Here is an 18,528-nt window from a genome sequence, read left to right on the forward strand (position 1 = left end):
TCAGAGTAGTTGTCAGTGAGGAATCATCATCAACTGGGGGTGTTTTTAGTGGGAAACAGCAGGGATTGGCGCTAAGCCCAAAGCTATTCAACAGTTGTTATATTTACTTCCAGATGAAGATAAATCACTGCTGACAAAATTTGCAGATGACCCAAAGATTGGCAGACTGATTAATAATGATGAGAACAGGGCAGTCACATGGAGTGATCTGGCTGGATCGCTTGGTAAATTTGGCTTAGCCACACAAAATGCATTTTAATATAGCCCAATGCAAAGTTCTGCATCTCCAAAAAAGGAAGGCAGGTCATACTCGCAGAATGGACTGCTTTCTGGAGAAAATGCTCAAGAAAATTATAGAGAAAGACTTAAAGAATTCAATTTGTTTAGCTTATCAAAATGAAGATTGAGAGGTGACTTGATTACAGTGTCTAAGTATTTCACCGGAAGAAAATACCAGACACTAAAGTGTCTCTAGTGGAGCAAGTCAGAACAAGAACCAATGGTTAGAAGCTGAGGCCAGACAAATTAAAATTGGAATAAGGAACAAATTTTTAACAGTGAGCATGATTAACCATTGGAACAAGCTACCAAGGGCAGAGGTGGGTTCTCCAGCTCTAGTTCTCTTCAAATCAACACTGGCTGCCTTTCTGAAAGTTATGATTTAGCCAAACAAGTTACAGCTCAGTACAGGGTAACTAGGTGAAATTAATGGGCTATAATATCCAGGAGAGCAGATTAGGTGAGCTGTCTAATGGTTCTTTCTGGACTTAAACTCTATCACATACCAGCCTTCTGGGAAGTTCGCCTCTGAGTTCACCTTATTTTCTGCATGATTGCTTGCCTGGCTCATCCTGCTGCCATGTGGGGATTGGCACGGAGGAAGCATGTTGCTGGACTTGGCTCAGCACTTGCTGTCACTGACAGGAAACAAAGCATCTGGTCAAGACACCAAATTGCCGAGCATCAGCAAGAGAAGCACAAGAACCTTGTCTTTTCTTCCCTGCCTGCATCATCTGCATCAGACCTTCCAGTGCACTACAACTGGATGGATGACCTGAGTAACCCTGCTTCTGGGCCAGTGTTGTTCCCTTGAAGTGGGAGGGCAAGTGGCATCCCCTGTACTTGGCTGCAGTAACCGTGCTTAAACACATCAGCACTTTACTGCTACTATCAGACTGGCCACTTCTCACCGCATGAGAATGTTTTACTGCTGCTTTCTTGTACACATGCTTCTTGTGTCCAGCAGTGGGCAACAGCACAGATACTATAGCACTGAGCCAAGGGGAAAGAGGTGCATTATCTTAATGCAGATTAAGCATGGTTTAAACCAGTTTAGGTGTCTGTAATTGGAGTCCTAATATCATGGACCAGTTCTGAAATGGTAAAGGCTACTTTCTGAATTAGTTCTGGCCCCAGCTATGACCCCTTTCTAGAATGGTTACAATTTACCATAAAGTAATGCTTCCTTTAACTATTTATCACTTACTGGTTAGGCAGCTGTTGCTTGTTGCAGAGATTGTCCAGCCCTGCACTTGCTCCAGCTCAACTGCTCTTATTTGCACACCAAACGTCCCCACAAGTGATTTGAAGGCAGAGTCACTGACTGGTGAACGTCTCTCTCTACCATAGAACGAGCCTGAGAAAGAATAATACATTTTCCCCTTCTGCAGCAGCCGCTGGGCCTTTGTTCCCATTCAGTCCCTGTTCTACCACATTACAGGAAAGCATGTTTGCTCTGCAATGGGAGTTTTAACTGATTCGTTAGCCACGGCCCTGCTGTCAGCAAGCTATGAGCTGGAAGGGCTCCAATCAGCCACTCTGAACTTTATATTGTGTGACTGATAGTGATGGCTCAGACCCATGGCTACTGTGTTTATGGCCCTTTATCAGTGAGACCCAGTGAACGTCTCTGCTCACTGAGGGCCAGCTCTATCAATAACACTCCACACATAGGAAACATAACAACATCCTGCTCTGAAACTGCAAGTGGAGAGGTTCAGAGGCCATGCAGCTTTCAGATACGGTCTTCAAGGCCAGGGTTGGTGAGCCCTGATGTGGCAAATGCCCTTCCCCTTCTCTGTTAGTACTGTGGAGACGCAGTGCTTTCCAACGGTGGACCTCAAAGTACTTCCCAAAGGGGAGGTGAGTGTAATGAGGCCCCCGCCCGCTCCTTCCAGGCGCGGAGCCGGTTATGTGTTTGTTCCTTCGGACATAAGGCAGCACTGCACTTCCAAACGGGCTGCCTGTCCCGACTCCGCCCATTACAGGTATGCTCCGGTAGCAGCAAAGCGCCCACGTCTGGCCTGCTGGCAGACTCCGCTCTTCGGGCACACGGACAAGGCGAAGTGGGGAGCCCGGCAGCAGCGCGCCCCAGCGCCTGGGTCTGTGGACGTGGCTCAGGCTACGGCAGGAATGGACAGGCGTGTAGACGCTGCAGCTTGGGCTCCTTCTCCAGCGCTCAACCCCCCCCCCCGGCACCCCCTCCCCGGTCTCCAGCGCTCAACCCCCCACCTCCCCGGCACCCCCCTCCCCGGTCTCCAGCGCTCAACCCCCCCCTCCCCGGCACCCCCCTCCCCGGTCTCCAGCGCTCAACCCCCCCCCGGCACCCCCCTCCCCGGTCTTCAGCGCTCAACCCCCCCTCCGCACCCCCCCCCCGGTCTTCAGCGCTCAACCCCCCCCCCGGCACCCCCCTCCCCGGTCTCCAGCGCTCAACCCCCCACCCGGCACCCCCCTCCCCGGTCTCCAGCGCTCAACGCCCCCCAGCACCCCCCTCCCTGGTCCCCAGCACTCAACCCCCCCCTCCCCAGCACCCCCCTCCCCGGTCTCCAGCGCTCAAACCCCCCCCCCCGCACCCCCCTCCCCGGTCTCCAGCGCTCAACCCCCCCCCCCCAGCACCCCCCTCCCCGGTCTCCAGCGCTCAACCCCCCCCCCGGCACCCCCCTCCCCGGTCCCCAGCGCTCAACCCCCCCCTCCCCAGCACCCCCCTCCCCAGTCTCCAGCGCTCAACGCCCCCCAGCACCCCGCCCCCGGTCTCCAGCGCTCAACGCCCCCCCTCCCCAGCACCCCCCTCCCTGGTCCCCAGCGCTCAACCCCCCCCCCCAGCACCCCCCTCCCTGGTCCCCAGCGCCAAGGCCTCTGGCGGGGACCCAACGGCCGGGCTCCGCGGTGCAGGGTCGCTGAGGCTGAACCCGAGTGGCCGTGCGCGGCTTGGCAGGGCTCCAGCCTCCGGGCTACATGGTGCCGCAGGGGGACGGGACGGGCCCGCTCGGGGAGCAAGGCGGGGCCCGCATGGGAGGGGCAGGTGCCGGGCGCCCCAGACAGGCCCGCAGGGGGGCGGGGGGCCCGGGCCGGGCGCCCCACGGCAGCCCTGCCCCACAGGCGCCAGGCAGCCGGGAGCCGCGCCCAGGCCGGGGGCGCCGGGCTGGAGCCGGACGCCTGAGTTCTCTCTGGGCCGGGCCCTACGCGCAGCCCCCCCGCGCCGGCCGTGGGAGCGCGCATGCGCCGCGGCGAGGCCGCGCAGGGTGTCGGGCGCCGATTGGCTCAGGGCGCTGCATCTCAATGAGGGGGCGGGGCGGGCGGCTCGGGAAGGACGCGGGGCGGGCGGCGGCGGCCCAGAGTCGCGGAGCGCGGGGGAGGGGCGCAGCGGCGCGTCCCGGGCCGCCGGTGAGTGCGGGGGGAGGGGGGAGCAGGGCCCTGCGCGGGTCCGGCAGGGACCTGGCTCCGTCCGCTGCCCCCACGGCTGGGCCGGCCGCTGCGCCCGGCGCGGGGGGCCCGGCCTGGGGGGCCCGGCCTGGGGTCCCCCGCGAGGCTCGGGCCTGCACGCGGCGCCCGCTCAGAGAGCAGAACCGGGCCCGGCGCCCGCCCCCGCCCGGCCTCTGCCCCCGCCGCGCCGCGTCCTGCAGCCCGGGCTCCGTGCGGCCCCGCGCGGAACGCGCCTACGGAAGGGTCCGGTTGCTTTGACTGCCCCAGCCGGGCCGCCCCCCCCTCCCAGCCGGGCCGCCCCCTTAGCAGCGCCGGGCGCCCCTCCCAGCCGGCCCCCCCACTTATCGGGGCCGAGCCCCCCCTTAGCAGCGCCGGCCCCCCCACTTACCGGGGCCGAGCCCCCCCCCCCCAGCCGGCCCCCCCCACTTACCGGGGCCGAGCCCCCCCTCCCAGCCGGGCCCCCCACTTACCGGGGCCGAGCCCCCCCTCCCAGCCGGGCCCCCCCGGTCTCTCGGGGGCTGCTCCCCGGCGGGCAGGGCGCGGCTCTGCCCGGGAAGTGGCATGGGCGCGGTGCCGCTCGGAGGCAGGGGCGCCCCGGGGCTGTGACTCACCGGGGAGAGGCGGCTTCGCTTCGTGCCTCGCGCCGGCCCCCGGGGCCTGTTCCCCGCCCCGGGCCACCGCAGTAGGGCAGCCGCTGCCCGGCCACCCTTCGCCCCCCACGCCCGTCTCCTGGGAGGCCCGGCGTTACGGGGGGGGTCTGTTCTAGTTTTGGGGGGAAGGAGGAGACTGGAACGGGACAGCCTGCTGCCCGCGGTGGGTGGGGAGGAGACGGGGCTGCCTGAGGCTGTGTAGTTTTCCTCTCAGGGCCTTTTCTCGAGGTGCACAGTGCGTAGCTGGAACTTTACCAACCTGACCTTCAGGCCCTGCAGCCCCGTGTCGAGTTCACGCTAAACTCAGCCCTTGGGCCCTTGGTCAGCTTGCACAGCGGCTGCGATGACAGTTTCCTTGTAACTCCCCCCCCTTTGATTCACTTTCTTCTCATCTTGGGACTTGGGCTACTTCACTGAACCCAGCTTCTCTGCACAGCCTAGCGGTTTCGCTCCAGGGCCCATGCTGCCAGAGCTGCTCTCTCCTGTGTTCTCCAGGGGCTGACATGGGTGGAGTGGCACTTAGTTGCAGGAGTGTGAGCCCGCTGGAGAGCCGCCTGGGGGAGGCAGGAGAGAAACAGGTGGGGATTTTCTTACTGGAGCCCAGGGTCATGGCTGTTTTCCTTTCAGACTAGCTTTGCGACCATGTCCGTCAGCAATCACGAGAACCGGAAGTCCCGCTCCAGCTCCGGCTCCATGAACATCCAGCTCTTCCACAAGCCGGGCCATGCCGACAGCCTCCTGACCCAGCTCAACCTGCTGCGTAAGCGGCATCTCTTCACCGACGTGGTGCTGCGGGCGGGGAACCAAGCCTTCCACTGCCACCGGGCTGTGCTGGCCTCCTGCAGTCGGTACTTCGATGCCATGTTCAACGGCGGGCTGAAGGAAAGCAAAGATACAGAAGTCAACTTCCACAATTCCCTGCACCCGGAGGTCCTGGAGCTGCTGCTGGACTACATCTACTCGGCCCGGGTGCTGATCAACGAGGAGAACGCGGAGTCCCTGCTGGAGGCTGGGGACATGCTGCAGTTCCAGGACATCCGCGAAGCCTCGGCCGACTTTCTGGAGAAAAACCTGCACCCAGCCAACTGCCTGAACATGCTGCTGCTGTCATACGCCCACTGCTGTGAGAGGCTCTTGGAGCTGTCCTGGAGGATGGCACTGGCCAACTTCACGTCTCTCTACCAGACCGACGACTTCCTGCAGCTGCCCAAAGACAAGCTGCTGGAGCTGGTGGAGAGCGAGGAGCTGGAGGTGGAGGACGAGAGCCTGGTGTATGAGGCTGTCATCGGCTGGATCCGGTATGACTTGCCGCAGCGGCACGGGGACTTGCCAGAGCTGTTGCGCTCAGTCCGTCTGGCCCTCCTGCCAGAATCTTACCTGCGGAACCAGGTGGCCGCCGAGGAACTGGTGACCAGCCACAAGCTGGGAGGGGAGATCGTGGCCGACGCCGTGCGCTGCAAGATGAAGATCCTTCAGAATGATGGGCTGGTGACGGGTTTCTGTGCCCAGCCTCGGAAGGTCAGCCAGGCCCTGCTGGTGCTCGGGGGCCAGACATTCGTGTGTGACAAAATCTACGTGGTTGACCGTCAAACCAGTGAGATAATCCCCCGCACCGACATCCCAAGCCCGCGCAAGGAGTGCAGCGCTTGTGCCCTCGGCTGCAAAGTGTACGTCACTGGCGGTAAGGGTTCCGAGAACAGCGCCTCCAAAGACGTCTGGGTTTATGACACTCTCCACGATGAGTGGGCAAAAGCCACGCCCATGCTGGTGGCCCGGTTTGGCCATGGCTCTGCTGAGCTGGACCACTGTCTCTATGTGGTCGGAGGCCACACAGCAGTGAGCGGCTCCTTCCCAGCTTCGCCCTCCGTCTCTCTCAAGCAGGTCGAACACTATGACCCCCAGTCGGACAAGTGGTCCCTGGTAGCCCCTCTCCGGGAGGGCGTGAGCAACGCTGCTGTGGTGGGGGCCAAAATGAAGCTGTTTGTCTTTGGTGGCACCAGCGTGAACCAGGAAAAGCTGCCCAAAGTGCAGTGCTTCGACCCTGGCCAGAACCGCTGGACGGTGCCTGCCAGCTGTCCCCAGCCCTGGCGCTACACGGCTGCCGCCGTAGTGGGCAACCACGTGATCGTGATCGGGGGAGACACAGAGTTCTCGGCCAGCTCCGCGTACCGCTTCCACAGCGACACCTACCAGTGGTCCAAATTCGGTGACGTGACTGCTAAACGCATCAGCTGTCGCGCTGTCACATCTGGAAACAGGCTCTATGTGGTAGGGGGCTATTGCGGGGCCCAGCGCTGCAAAACTCTGGACTGCTACGACCCCTCCTCCGACACCTGGAGCAGTGTCTCTACGGTGCCCTACTCCCTCATCCCCACCGCCTTCGTCAGCACTTGGAAATACCTGTCTGCCTGAGCCTCGCTCCAGGACTGGAATGGTAAGTCCTTACCCTTCACACTAACCCCCTGGGACCTCCCTGCTCCAGCAGGGCACAGAAGCAGACAGGTTAACCTTCCAGGCTGAGAGATGTTGGCATGGCTTCTCTAGCGAGGGCTGCCTGCTGGGAGAGGGAGCTCTGTCCTGGCTCAAGTTCTCTACCCAGCAGCCTCTCAGTCAAACGCCAGCTTTCAGACTGCATTTGCAGGTGACATGGAAGACCCCAACCAGTGAAGAAGGAAGAGTCCCTCTAGGCCGTAGGGCATTAGAGAGAGGAGGGCTGTATACATAACTGGATGGGGAGAATGCTCCATTTGGCTTCTCAGCACTTCCCCAGAGTCCTATCCTATGCGAAACCTTTGGGGAATGCTGTTGGCAGATGGGATTTGATGTCCACGGTATGGGACAGCCCGGCTTGCTGATCACTACATTATCATGGGGCAACGCCAAGTCTGCCTGCAACAAACGGCAGGAGCCCAAAGATAGAGCTGGTTGCCATAAATAACAGAGTGGTTTGTTTTAGCACAGACTCCTCATGGTGCCAGGATCAGTCTGCCAGGGACACTCAAATAGCAGTCACTTGTGGGGATAGGAGAGCCGGTGCTAGGCGAAGATTACAGCTGGGATTTAGTCCCAGTATGGCTTGTAATTGCATTTGTAAGACAAGCCCTGTCTACATATAAACACAGGGTCTCTTCCTTCTAATTATCCGCTGGTCCCATTCATGCCACTTACCTCCTGCTGCAGGAGCTATTAATTTAAAAAAAGTTGTAACAGGAATTAACCCTCTCTGGACTCTCTCTCAGTGGAGTTGGTGCCGAAGTGGGACAAATCGCGAGGCCTTTCATTCTGCTTCTCTTACCCATGATCCTGTGTCTGGATGAGTTTGTTAAATACAGCCAAATGTTCCCTGTACATAAGAATGGCCATACTGGGTCAGACCAAACGTCTATCAAGCCCAGTATCCTGTCCTCTGACAGTGGCCAATGGCAGATGCCCCAGAAGGAATGAACAGGCAGGTTATCATCAAGTGATCCATGGCCTGTCACCCAATCCCAGCTTCTGGCAAACAGAAGCTAGGGTCACCATCCCTGCCCATCCTGGCTAATAGCCATTGATGGACCTGTCCTCCATGAATCTATCTAGCTCCCTTTTGAACCCTGTTATAGTACTGGCCTTCACAACACCCTCTGGCAAGGAGTTCCAGAGGTTGACAGTGCGTTGCATGAAAATATACTTTCTTGTGTTTGTTTTAAACCTGCTACCTATTAATTTCATTTGGTGGCCCCTTGTTCTTGTATTATGAGAAGGAGTAAATAACACTTATTTACTTTCTCTATACCATTTATGATTTTATAGACCTTTGTCATATCCCTCTTAGTCGGCTCTTTTCCAAGCTGAAAAGTCCCAAGTTTTATTAATCTCTCCTCATACGGAAGCCATTCTATACCCCTAATCATTTTTGTTGCCCTTTTCTGAACCTTCTCCAATTCCAATCTATCTTTTCTGAGAAGGGGCGACCGCATCTGCATGCAGATGTAAAATCCTGCGCCTTACAGGACATACCTTTTTGGATGCAGGCAGGCTTGCTGCAGAAGGCCAGGTTGAGGGGCGTGGACTCACCTTTCCCAGTGCTTAATTTGTAATGAAAGAGGTGCTGGAGCTTAAGCAATGTTTTTTTTACATTCATAACTGATGCAGCAAGCCCTGAGGTGCTGGGGCTCAGCCCTGGCACAAATTAAGCCCTGACCTTGCCTCAGTTTCTGTTCCCAGCAAATGGTTCTGGTTTCATTGCTTAGCGTTCTCACGACAACCCCTTCTGCGTTACAGGTTTCACCAGAAGCAGCAAGTTTCATGTTCCACTTCACCAGCTTCTCACTTCACCAAGAATCCGCACGCAAGACCTGGGCAGTAGAGCACAACCTGTCAATCATTGGGGTGCCCCACAATCCAATGGACATGGAACCCATCAGCACCAGGTGTGCAGGACAGGACAGTCCCCTTTGGTGTCAAATAACTGGCTGCAAAGTCACAACGGTTTCGGAGGGCTTAGGATAGATTCTAAAGGGAGCTTGGTGGGCAAAGCTCCAGCCAGGCTGGCTGCCCGGCTCTCCCTTGAGATGCCGGTGTGGAAGGACAGATTTTCCATTCTTGCCCTTACAGGCAAGGGATCTCCCAGCAGGAGCTGCGGGGATGTAGTCTGTTTCCTTTACAGACATTGTCACTTTTTTCAGTGCAGGCATCAGCCTAAGAAGGGAGGACCCCTTCGTGTTTCCCACAGCTGCCCCTGCACTGCCAGTCACGCATGCCGTCACCAGAATCTGCAGCACTTCGGGAGGCAGGTGGCTGTTTCACAACTGCGAGTGAGCAAACCAGTATTTCTGATGGAACTATTGTTCACTACCAGGGACAGAGCAAGATTCCTAACCAGGAGCAGCTGGCCTCTGGGTTCTGTTGCAGCACCAGTGACAAGTGCATGAAATGTCTTAACACTTTGTCGACGGCCTGTGAGCTGGTTCTGTACAAGGTTTTTTTATATGGCAGCCTGGAGCTGCTTCAATAAACCCTAATAAAACCCACCGCCTCTTGAGGTTGTTGCTCAAATAGCTGCACGCCTAATTAGGGCTCTTCTCTCAAACTCGCCAGCTGGCCCCATAGATGGTGTTTAGCAGCAGCAGAGGGGAAGGGTGTTCTTAGAGCAATTGCACCGTCCAAACCTTGTGCTGATGGGACTGGCACCCACAGCATGTCCTGGCATGGACAGGTCACACATTCATCTTCCTTCTCTGATGGACTCGGGGGAAAGCTCTCTCCCTCCTACATGCGAGAGAAGCTATTACCTGCCTTTCACACATAGTGCCTTTTCTGCTGGCTGGGCAGAGGGGAGGGAGGAGACGTGCTAAGAGCTAATGCTTCTCTATTGCAGTGCCACGCTCCCGGGCACTAGAAGGAAATACAGCATTTAGGAGCTGTGCGAACATGGCTGCTCAGTGCCCTGCCAAAATCGCTCCTGGTTCCTTTTAAAATGTCTGTTTGCATTCAAGACGAGTGATTGCCTTCAACGGGCTTCATATGATCTCAGGCCATTTCTGTATCACGGGTGCCCCTGGGGCACTCCAGTTGGCCTGCAATGGAGGAGGGAACAAAAAGGCTGCCCTGGCTGCTGGAGGTGACACCAGCTGGGAGGCTCTTTCCAGGGACAGCCGGCCCTCGGCTACACCGTGGACCTGACCAGGGTCCAAACCACCATTGCAGACAGCTGTAGGAATGCTCGAGCCCAACCCCTGGCATGGAATGCGAGCAAAACATATTAGCCAACTGTGAGCAGCACGTACCAGTGCTTGTGACAAAGCCTTTCTCCCAAGAACAAGCACCTCTGCGGCAGGGCCTCGCTCAATGTCAGAGCGCCGAAGTAGCAGGGGTAGAACCCCACCGCCCAGGGCTGCCCCTTCCCACAGGCTGAGCTTTCCATCCCAGCTGCACAGCCTGGGGCTGGGTGGAGCTCCAACAGCTCCTGTTAAAACCCAGCTCCTTGCAGGATTCTAGTTTGCATCAGCAACCGGAGCCAGCTCCCAAAGGAGCTGCTGTGCTGGCTGCACGTGTAGAAGCGTCTAAAAACAGCACTGTTTGGCTGAAACTTCTCTCGTTTCCTCTCGCTTGGTCTCCTGCAGCAGAGTCAGCTCTGGGGCCTGCTGCCGCCAGCAATTTGAGTCTGGAGCTGCAGCCTGCTATGAAGATTTGGGCTGAAGTTTGGAAACACCAGAACTTGCTCACAGGAGGCAAACTGTACGTGCGATCCAGTGTCTGACTGTCGGGGAAAAGCGCCGTTTGGGTTTGAACCTTCATTTGTTTTCAGGCTGACAAGCTAAAAGTCAACATCACCAGCTGAGCCCAGCCCCTGGGCAGGCAGAGAGCCTGGTGTGAAAGGGAGGAAGGGCTGCCCTTTGCAGGTAGAGCAGATGCAGTTTCTGCAAGCTCGTCCCCTGAGCCACAGTCTAGTTTAGGGCTCCTGCTGCCCGCTTGTGCACCAGGGTGCCTCTCCCCGTAACGTTTACTCACACTGTGTCTCCTCCTACGCTCCTGCTGAGTCTGCGGCACAGCTGGGGGGCCAGGCGCAAGGTAGGGAGAGGAGCCGGCAGCTCCATCCAGGGGAGAGCCTGCTTGAAACGCAGTGACATGAGGGCTGCAGCTCTCTGCACCTGTTGGCTCTGCCATTGAGCAGTGCAGGCAGGCATGTACCAATGGTGTTTCACAAAGGGGGAAACTGAGGCCTCAGCTCACAAAGCCAGACAGCTGGAGAGCTGGGGCTAGAACCCAGCAGGGTTGCCTCCCTTTCCTTATCTAATCTCAGCTGTTACTGAGCAGGAAGTGTCTCCTTCCCCTTTAAACCAGCGGCTGCTTTCAAGGGGCAGGCAAAGTCCAACTTGACTCCAATAAGCTCAACACTCAAGGTTTCATTCATGGCTGTTTGTGTAGCCCCTGTTTTGTTCACGCTGCCAGGCAACGGAGCTCTGGTTCTCAGCCACCTCCTGCTTTTACAACAAGAACAACGTTGGTTTTGCTGCTTCAGCACCACTGAGTCTCCATCTGCTTCCTGCCCATGGCGCTGGGATGTTATCTGAGCTCTGGGCATAGCATTTTTCTTTGAGGGGCCCTTGTGCTGGAGCCTTCATAAGCATCCGCGAGTCATTTCCTCGCCTTGCACTACCTTTAGAGCAAACTCTGCCTCTCATGGGGAAACGGCACCAGCTGCCTCCTCCGTGGCTGGATCCGTTTGCTCAGCAAAGGGCCCTGGCTGCTGTGTAGTAAAGACCAAGAAACTGCAGTGGGTTGCTCTGGCCTCCTTGCCATTCCGCACTGAGCACTGCCCTGCCCCCAGCTCTGCCCTCTCCCCGTCGAGTGCGGCTTCTAGTGCTACAGAGGGGACACCTGGGGAAGCCTTAGCCCCATGGCCCCCAGCCACATGCAACACAGACCCGCCTTCCTGGCTGGAGATTTCGGCTCCTTCGTTTGGCATCTGCACATCGATCCACTTGGGAGCTGGGAAACTAACCGTAACCACATCAGCACCTCTTAAACTGAAAGCACCTCTTAAACTTAAACTGAAATCCTTCCGCAGAAGCTGCAGATCCGCTTCAGGGGCTGTTTGCTCACGGGAGCAGAAACCCCCCTGAACTAACCATTCGAGACTGAACACTGCTTGAACCAGACAGCCTTTGGCACTGGCGGGCACAGGATTTCCTGGGCACAGGCTCCCATGGCTGGGCGTGTGCCTCCCCTTAGCCAGACTGGTCACATAATTGGTGCAATGTTAATGGCCAGGCCTGATTGTACACAAAGCCCCAAGCAAACTGGACCTGACTTGCACAACTGCCCTACAGCGCAGTTCCAGGAGCCTCCAAAGCTGCTGCGGCTTCCCTTTGAGTCGGTTTCTTTGGTTTGCGTGATTGCCTGGAGAGGACCCTGGACGTTCTGGGCTTGGCTGGGGACATTTAAACCGCTCAGCAGCACAAACCGGTTTGCAGACATCAGGAAGGAGCAGTGAACATTTCAAACCAGCTGCCCTGTCTGACCGGCACCGTGTTTCCTCAGTCACCGGCAAGGCTCTATGATCTTATCAGCAGCCCAAGGATGAGCACGTTAATGAGCAGCCAGCCTAGGCCAGGCTGTTTCCAGCATGCTAACCAGCTACTGAGCAGTCACAGCCCATGCTGTGCTCAGCACAGGCCAGCGGCCAAGCACTGGTGCCTCAGTGAGTCACCACCCAGCTGCTAGGCAGGGCACTGTGCCAGGCTGTGAACCTCGCTCAGCTGAGCACTCGTGTGCAGGTGGCAGCAGGAGAAGCAGGAGCTGGCCCTGCCCAGGACAGTGTTTCTGTTCCCCAGTCACACGACGGCCTGATAGCTGGGTTAGCCTAGGGACTCCCGGTGCCATGCCAGAGCCATGGGTCAGGAGGGAAGGCAGCCCTGGGAACCACCGGGGTCCATCTCAGCGATGAGCAGCCACAGGCTAATGAGTCCCCTCTTCTCCAGTAGCACTAAGCCTCCCACAGCGTTACACGGACTGGCTAGGAGTCGCTCTAGCTGGGTGGTTGGGGGATGGAGAGAGGCAGTGAGAGTAAGGGTCTGTTTCTAAGCAGGATGTTTATCGAAACCCCTCAACTGCCTTATCTGGAGCACTTCTAAGATCAAGGGAGTCCCTCTAGGCAGCTGCTGCCCAGGCCATGCTCCGGACAGGAAACAACAGTAAATATTTCATAGCAGTTATTGGCCCAGCCCCACCTGAAAGCCAAACTTGGCCTGGCATGTTGAGCCAGTCTGCTCCCTCCCTCCTTCCCCTGTGCACGCTGCTCTGCTGGGCACAGAGCTTTACACAGCCACCGCATCCCCTTGCGGGGACCTGCCTGCTGGGACTGCCAGTGTAATCCAAGCCCTGTCCACCAGCCTCAGCATGGAGAGGCCCAGGACAGAGGTTCAGGCCTGGCCCCCTGCAAGGGCAGTGCACAAATCCCGCTGGGCTTGGGTGTCCCCAGCACCATTGTATCGAGGCCCAGCACTCGCTGGCCCTGAGAATGGGCCTGGGGAATAGGAGTGGCCCCTGCTTTGACAACCAAGGCCTTTATGCTGCGGGAACCCAGATTGCTTGTGGGGCCCAGTAGTCCCTATTCTCCTGCCCCACCTTGCTGGAGGGCTCCAGCCGCCTAGGAACCTGCTGAGGAAGCACCGCCCCAGGAAGCACGAGGCTTGGCATTCCCTTCCAAAGACTAACGCCTCCCATGGGATGTGAGCAGCGAGAGAAGGCCCTGAAGCAGCTCCCAGCCACAGCTCTCACCTCAAAGCCTCCTGCGGCACTGGCCCGAGCTATCGGAGAAGTGGCCTGTCCCTCCGGGCCCGGGACGTCCTACAACAGCTGTGCTGCAGCAGAATAGTGAGACCCTCACAGCGTGGAGACTGGCCTGGCCACCGGGCGCACTCCTGCCAAGCGAGAACAATGGCTGTACACCTCGCTGTCCTCGCAGCCCAGCCCTGTGACTTCACCCTCCCAGAGCCCATTCCCCCCGCACAGCCTGGGAGCTGCACAACCAGATTCTTCAACACTGAGCAGGTGTCAGATACTAGACAGACCGACCCTCCCCCTGATGGCCACACAGCCGGGCAACTGGCACACATGGCCCAGTGTTCAGCAGGAAGTGGAGCCTGGCAGCTCCTCAAGTCCCTTGTGCAGCTGGCATTTGAAGGGCCAAGAAACCCCAGTCTGCAGACCAGCCCTGGGTCTCTCGCTTTAAATCCTGACTTTCAGAAAAAGCTGAGAAGCCACAGTCACAGAACCAGCAGCCGAGGCCAGGCTGAACTGAAAAGATTCGGGGAGGGAATTGCTCAGTGGTTTGAGCATTGGCCTGCTAAACCCAGGGTTGTGAGTTCAATCCTTGAGGGGGCCATTTAGGGATCTGGGGCAAAAATTGGGGATTGGCCCTGTTTTGAGCAGGGGGTTGGACTAGGGACCTCCTGAGGTCCCTTCCCACCCTGAGATTCTAGGATTCACTGCCAGCCGGCTCTGGCGCATGGGTGGCCTTCCGACAGCTAACAGGCTGTCGCAACGGTGCCTGGTTGGGCCCCCACGCCGCACCTGGCCCAGGTGGCTGCAGTGCTTGGAACACGCCGAGTCACAAGCAGCAACCTCGGTTAGAGAATCAAACGCTGAGGCAAACGTTCCCGCAATTCCTCCCCTTGGGTTCCCAGCTGCACCCTGGCAGTCGTCTCCTGCTACTGGCACGCGGGGGACATACCAGGCCAGCCCAGCTGCTCTCAGGCCTTACCTCCTCCTCAGGCTGGATGCCCACGTAATGCTCTCTGACAGAGCAGTAACGTTGGGACCTCTCGCTTCACGGCTGGCGAAGATCACGCGTGGCTCCGTTCATTATCCATTGTTCTCTGCTGCCTCGTAAGCTAGGGGTGGAGATGTTCCTAGGACACTCTCCCGCTCCTCATGCTTAGTTCGGTCACAGTTACCCCTCCCCAAGAGGCCCTGTGCTGCAGCCACCATCCTGCTAGCCAAGGAACGCAGAGGATGCTCCTTAATCCTCACTTTGAAGAGTCTCCATTACATGCCTGGACCACGCCAGTAGTTACTGGGTGTATGATTTAGTCTTGTCCAAACATCCAAACGTGACTGAAGGGAAAAGAGCTTTCAGATAACCGGAAAGGCACCTGTCACAGAAATACTGGAACAGCGTCATCCATGCTGAGCCGGCCGTCACGCCTCAGGGGTACGCTGCCTGCCAGGCCCCCCTCCAAGCCCATGTCAGTACTGGGTGCAAAGTGTTCTGCTTCCTAAAGGGGAAACTCCCCTGAGCCAACCCTGGAAGACCGGGCTTTGTATCTGGAAGACGTGGTTCTGCTGAGGAGCTGACACTACGTAAACAAGATGCTTTCTAAACCCCAGCGACCTCTGGGAGAATTGGGGGGGGTGGGGTGGGGGGTAAATGGGGATTTGTGGATGTTATACGTGCATTTGCGTGCACAGCGTTTATATTGGGTGAGAGAGTTCTTAAGCGGCTGTGTTAGTACTCGCTTCGTGTGGGGCTGTTCTCGGTTATTCTTTGTGTCCTATAACAGAGGCACGGAGAGAGGGAAAGCGACTTCCCCGAAGTCTCAGAGCAGATCGGGGGAGGGATGGGAATAGCCTCCCTTATTGTATTTACTGTTATTTTCTCTCTCCTCTTTTTGCTTTGATAATATTGAAACTTGATCCGCTGTGGAGCTTACTGAGCAGTTTAGAGTGAAACCTCCATCGCCCATTTGAAATATTTGCGCTATCAAGATTTAGCTGTCGCCAGCCTCTGCTTCTGTCTATTGATCTCAGCGCTCTGGGGTAGTTGTGGTTACTTCATATTGCTTAATTTATATTAAGAATTAAAGAGACATCAGACTTTGTTTGGAAAGGGGTGACGTCTGCTACTGTCCAAGGGGCTAGGGGCAGGCCTGGCCCATCCCACGGCACCCTCCCGAGGATGTTTCAAGGTAGTAGTGTTACTCTCAGCTTTTTTTTAAGAAAAGCAGCCCTGGAACAGAATGCAGCTGGGCCCTTGTCTGAGATCCCTGTGACACTCCAATGCTGCCAGCTGCCAAGACAAGTCGCCCAAAGCGCTGGGAGGGAGGCACTTACCTTGCTTCGCCAGAAGAAAGCGCCTCAGGCATCCCCCCTTGTATGCTGAGAGCAGACTGGCCCACTCCTGGGGTAGGAAACTGGACTGGTTTTGATTTACAGAGGCGATGAAGCAGCATATTCCCCCTCTCAGCAGCACAGGATGGACCCACTGAGTGCTCGTCCTTCAACACCTGGCTCTCCAGTGGCGCGCAGATGCACATGCAGCCGAGCCTCCCCCACACGAAAGGGAACATTCGCAGCAGGAAACTTGTCGTTCCCCATGGCTCAAGCGATTCATCCCTGGAGAAGGGGTGATGGTTGGGCTGGAGTTGAATCTGCATCAGATCTGAAATTAGTGAAGGCAGGTGGAGCTGCTGTCCTTGCTGAGGTGCTAGGTTTACTCCTTGCTCACACGCAACTGGTTACAGAGTCCGGCTCTAGGGGAGACTATCAGGGAAAACTTAGAACAGAGCAGCTGTCCAGGGGCTTCACAAACTCACTCTCCCGTGAGGGGAGGCCAGGGCAGAAGTAGCTTTGTATTCATTTTACAGAGCAGCAATGGTTTGCCCAGAGCCTCACCACAAGCCAGCATCAGAGCTGAGAACAGGCCCCTTGGGGTCTCCATTCCCAGCCACTTGCTCTCACCATGGCCTGTGCTTTGTGAAATGGTTATTTGCCACTCCCTTGAGTCTCCCTTGGGCTTTAGTGAGTCTGTTGGCGCTGGCAGAAATATTCCCTTCCCGCTGCTGGACTGGCACATCTGCATGGCAGATGCGGGTGAGCAATTACGAGGGAACCACCAGCTGCATGGCTTTACGGCGGACTTTCAGCATGTGCTGCGGCCTGGAATTGGCCCCTCCTCCCCGGCTGCAGACACTTGCCAGTCACGCCATTGCTTCGGCACTGGTCTTTGGGTTTCCTGAGTTTTCCAAACCGCTTTCTCCGTGCTTGTCTTGTCCACCCCCAGCACTGCCCCTCTTCTCACCTCTCTACCCTGGGGTCTTTGCTGGGACGCCCCCACACTGCCTGCGGCACTGAAGCAGCGGCTGTAGTCTGTGCAGGTCACCCTGTCCATCTGCCCCCACCTCCCCGTTTCCCTGCAGCACAGACTAGACCCCTGCACGTTGCCCCATCTACCCACAACCTGCTCCAGCAACGGGGACATCAGCACTTCCGCGAGGCAGCTCCCTAGTCTCACTGGTGGCAAAATCCTAGTCAGCCTGAATTTTCCTTTGGCCACTGCTGGTTAGCTCTTGCTCTGGGAACACTGCATACAGTCCGGGCCTCCCAACTTGGTTATTAATCACCTCACACCCTGAGATTTAGTTGGGCAGGATTCCAGCCCTACCAACAGCACTGCCTTTTAATTCCAGGCATAAAGCAGCCCCCCCACCCAGCTGTCACCCACCAGAAACAGCAAAGCTCCATTTTCTGCTGCTGTACAGTATTTAAAAAAAATATTGCACTTTGGCTAGCTACCCAGACAAACAGGAAATGCATATAACAGTGACCCCCAGTGGCCACTGCAGCTGAGCACCGAGAGCGCTTACCAGGGGGCCAGAATAAGCACAAATGTTGTCCTCAAGGCAGATGCAAGTCAAGTCAGGATTGATTTACTCGGCCTTTAGAGCTCCATCCTCTGAAGCATCACTCAGCTCTACCGCTACCTCTGTCAGTGTTGACATGTGCTGGGAAAATACTTGGGACCCTCCATGTAATATGAACTTTGAAGACCCACAACTTGAGATGCTAAGAACATTTCACAGGTGAAGAGTAGCTTCCAACAGAGATACAGCCCAGATCCCTCGATACCACTTTGAGATTGATATGATTTTACCATTATTAGACAAATCTAATCATTCAGAGTCTGCCACATTCACACACGTGTATGCACATCTCGCCAAAGGTGTTCCTCAACAGACTCCATATGGAATGGGGGGGGACAGAAAATGCCTTCAGTCTGCTGGAGTCCAGGAACCCCCTGCTGCCTTCTCTCATTTTATCTGATCTATCCCCTGAGCCTCAATCCCCTGCCAAGGCAAGGCTGACTGGGGCTTCCTTTGGAGTCTGTCAATACTTAGTGTTGTGAGGAGCTCCCCATAGAATGCGCATTGTCAGACCTGTAGCAGGGGCCGAGTACAACTAGTCAAATGAGTCCCATGCTGGCAATACCTAGCAGCAGCCACCAGGCTGGCACAGAAAGAGTTCGATACATTGCAGATGGAAACTCATTGACTGAAGCAGCACCAGCAACATCTCAAACCAGACTGGCCCCAAGTTGCTGTCTGCCAATGTAAGGTAATTTCCTACCTTCACACTCCCACAACTACACTGTATTTCTGCCATTCTGGGACCAGGCCCCTTCATGGGGGCTTCAGCTCCTTGGAGATCTCTATACTTGTCAAGACCCTTGCACCTGCCTGACTCACTGTATGCCTCCCCCTTCCTCTAGGCAGCAGATGTGGTGTCACTCTAACACACAAGGAATTTTGTCTCTAGGGCAGAAAACCAGATGTATGTGAGAAACGGCTGCTTCTCTGATCTGTTTTAGGACAGCATTTAATCTTAAATGGAAATAAAAGTGTCTTAACGCAGC

The 18,528-nt window shown here is 56.7% G+C and overlaps 1 protein-coding gene across 5 annotated transcripts; it reads left to right on the forward strand.

Moving 5' to 3' along the window:
- The first annotated feature begins 1,928 nt into the window (after nt 1-1,928).
- LOC144280174 (ectoderm-neural cortex protein 1-like) lies at nt 1,929-9,364 on the forward strand. Of its 5 annotated transcripts, XR_013348749.1 has the most exons (4): nt 3,164-3,663; nt 4,980-6,786; nt 8,616-8,764; nt 9,020-9,364. XR_013348749.1 is itself a non-coding variant. In XM_077841984.1 (3 exons), exons 1-2 carry the CDS (start codon nt 2,053-2,055, stop codon nt 6,762-6,764), a joined length of 1,875 nt encoding a protein of 624 aa, XP_077698110.1. In that variant the 5' UTR covers nt 1,929-2,052; the 3' UTR covers nt 6,765-6,786; nt 8,616-9,364. The 5 variants fall into 5 exon arrangements, 4 of the variants coding, with proteins under 4 accessions (XP_077698110.1, XP_077698109.1, XP_077698111.1 ...); XM_077841984.1 differs by lacking the exon at nt 3,164-3,663 and adding an exon at nt 1,929-2,142 and having other exon boundaries at nt 8,616-9,364; XM_077841983.1 differs by lacking the exon at nt 3,164-3,663 and adding an exon at nt 1,952-2,042 and having other exon boundaries at nt 8,616-9,364.
- The last annotated feature ends 9,164 nt before the right edge of the window (nt 9,365-18,528 follow it).

This window comes from Eretmochelys imbricata, chromosome 25 (genome assembly GCF_965152235.1).
Source record: "Eretmochelys imbricata isolate rEreImb1 chromosome 25, rEreImb1.hap1, whole genome shotgun sequence".
Taxonomy (NCBI): domain Eukaryota; kingdom Metazoa; phylum Chordata; order Testudines; family Cheloniidae; genus Eretmochelys; species Eretmochelys imbricata.

Excerpts from the sequence above, each read along its gene's own strand:
- LOC144280174 (XM_077841982.1), top strand. The coding sequence starts at position 3,235 with ATGGTGCCGCAGGGGGACGGGACGGGCCCGCTCGGGGAGCAAGGCGGG. Across the intron at positions 3,664-4,979 it reads CGGCGCGTCCCGGGCCGCCG|ACTAGCTTTGCGACCATGTC; the intron begins GTGAGTGCGGGG and ends TTTTCCTTTCAG.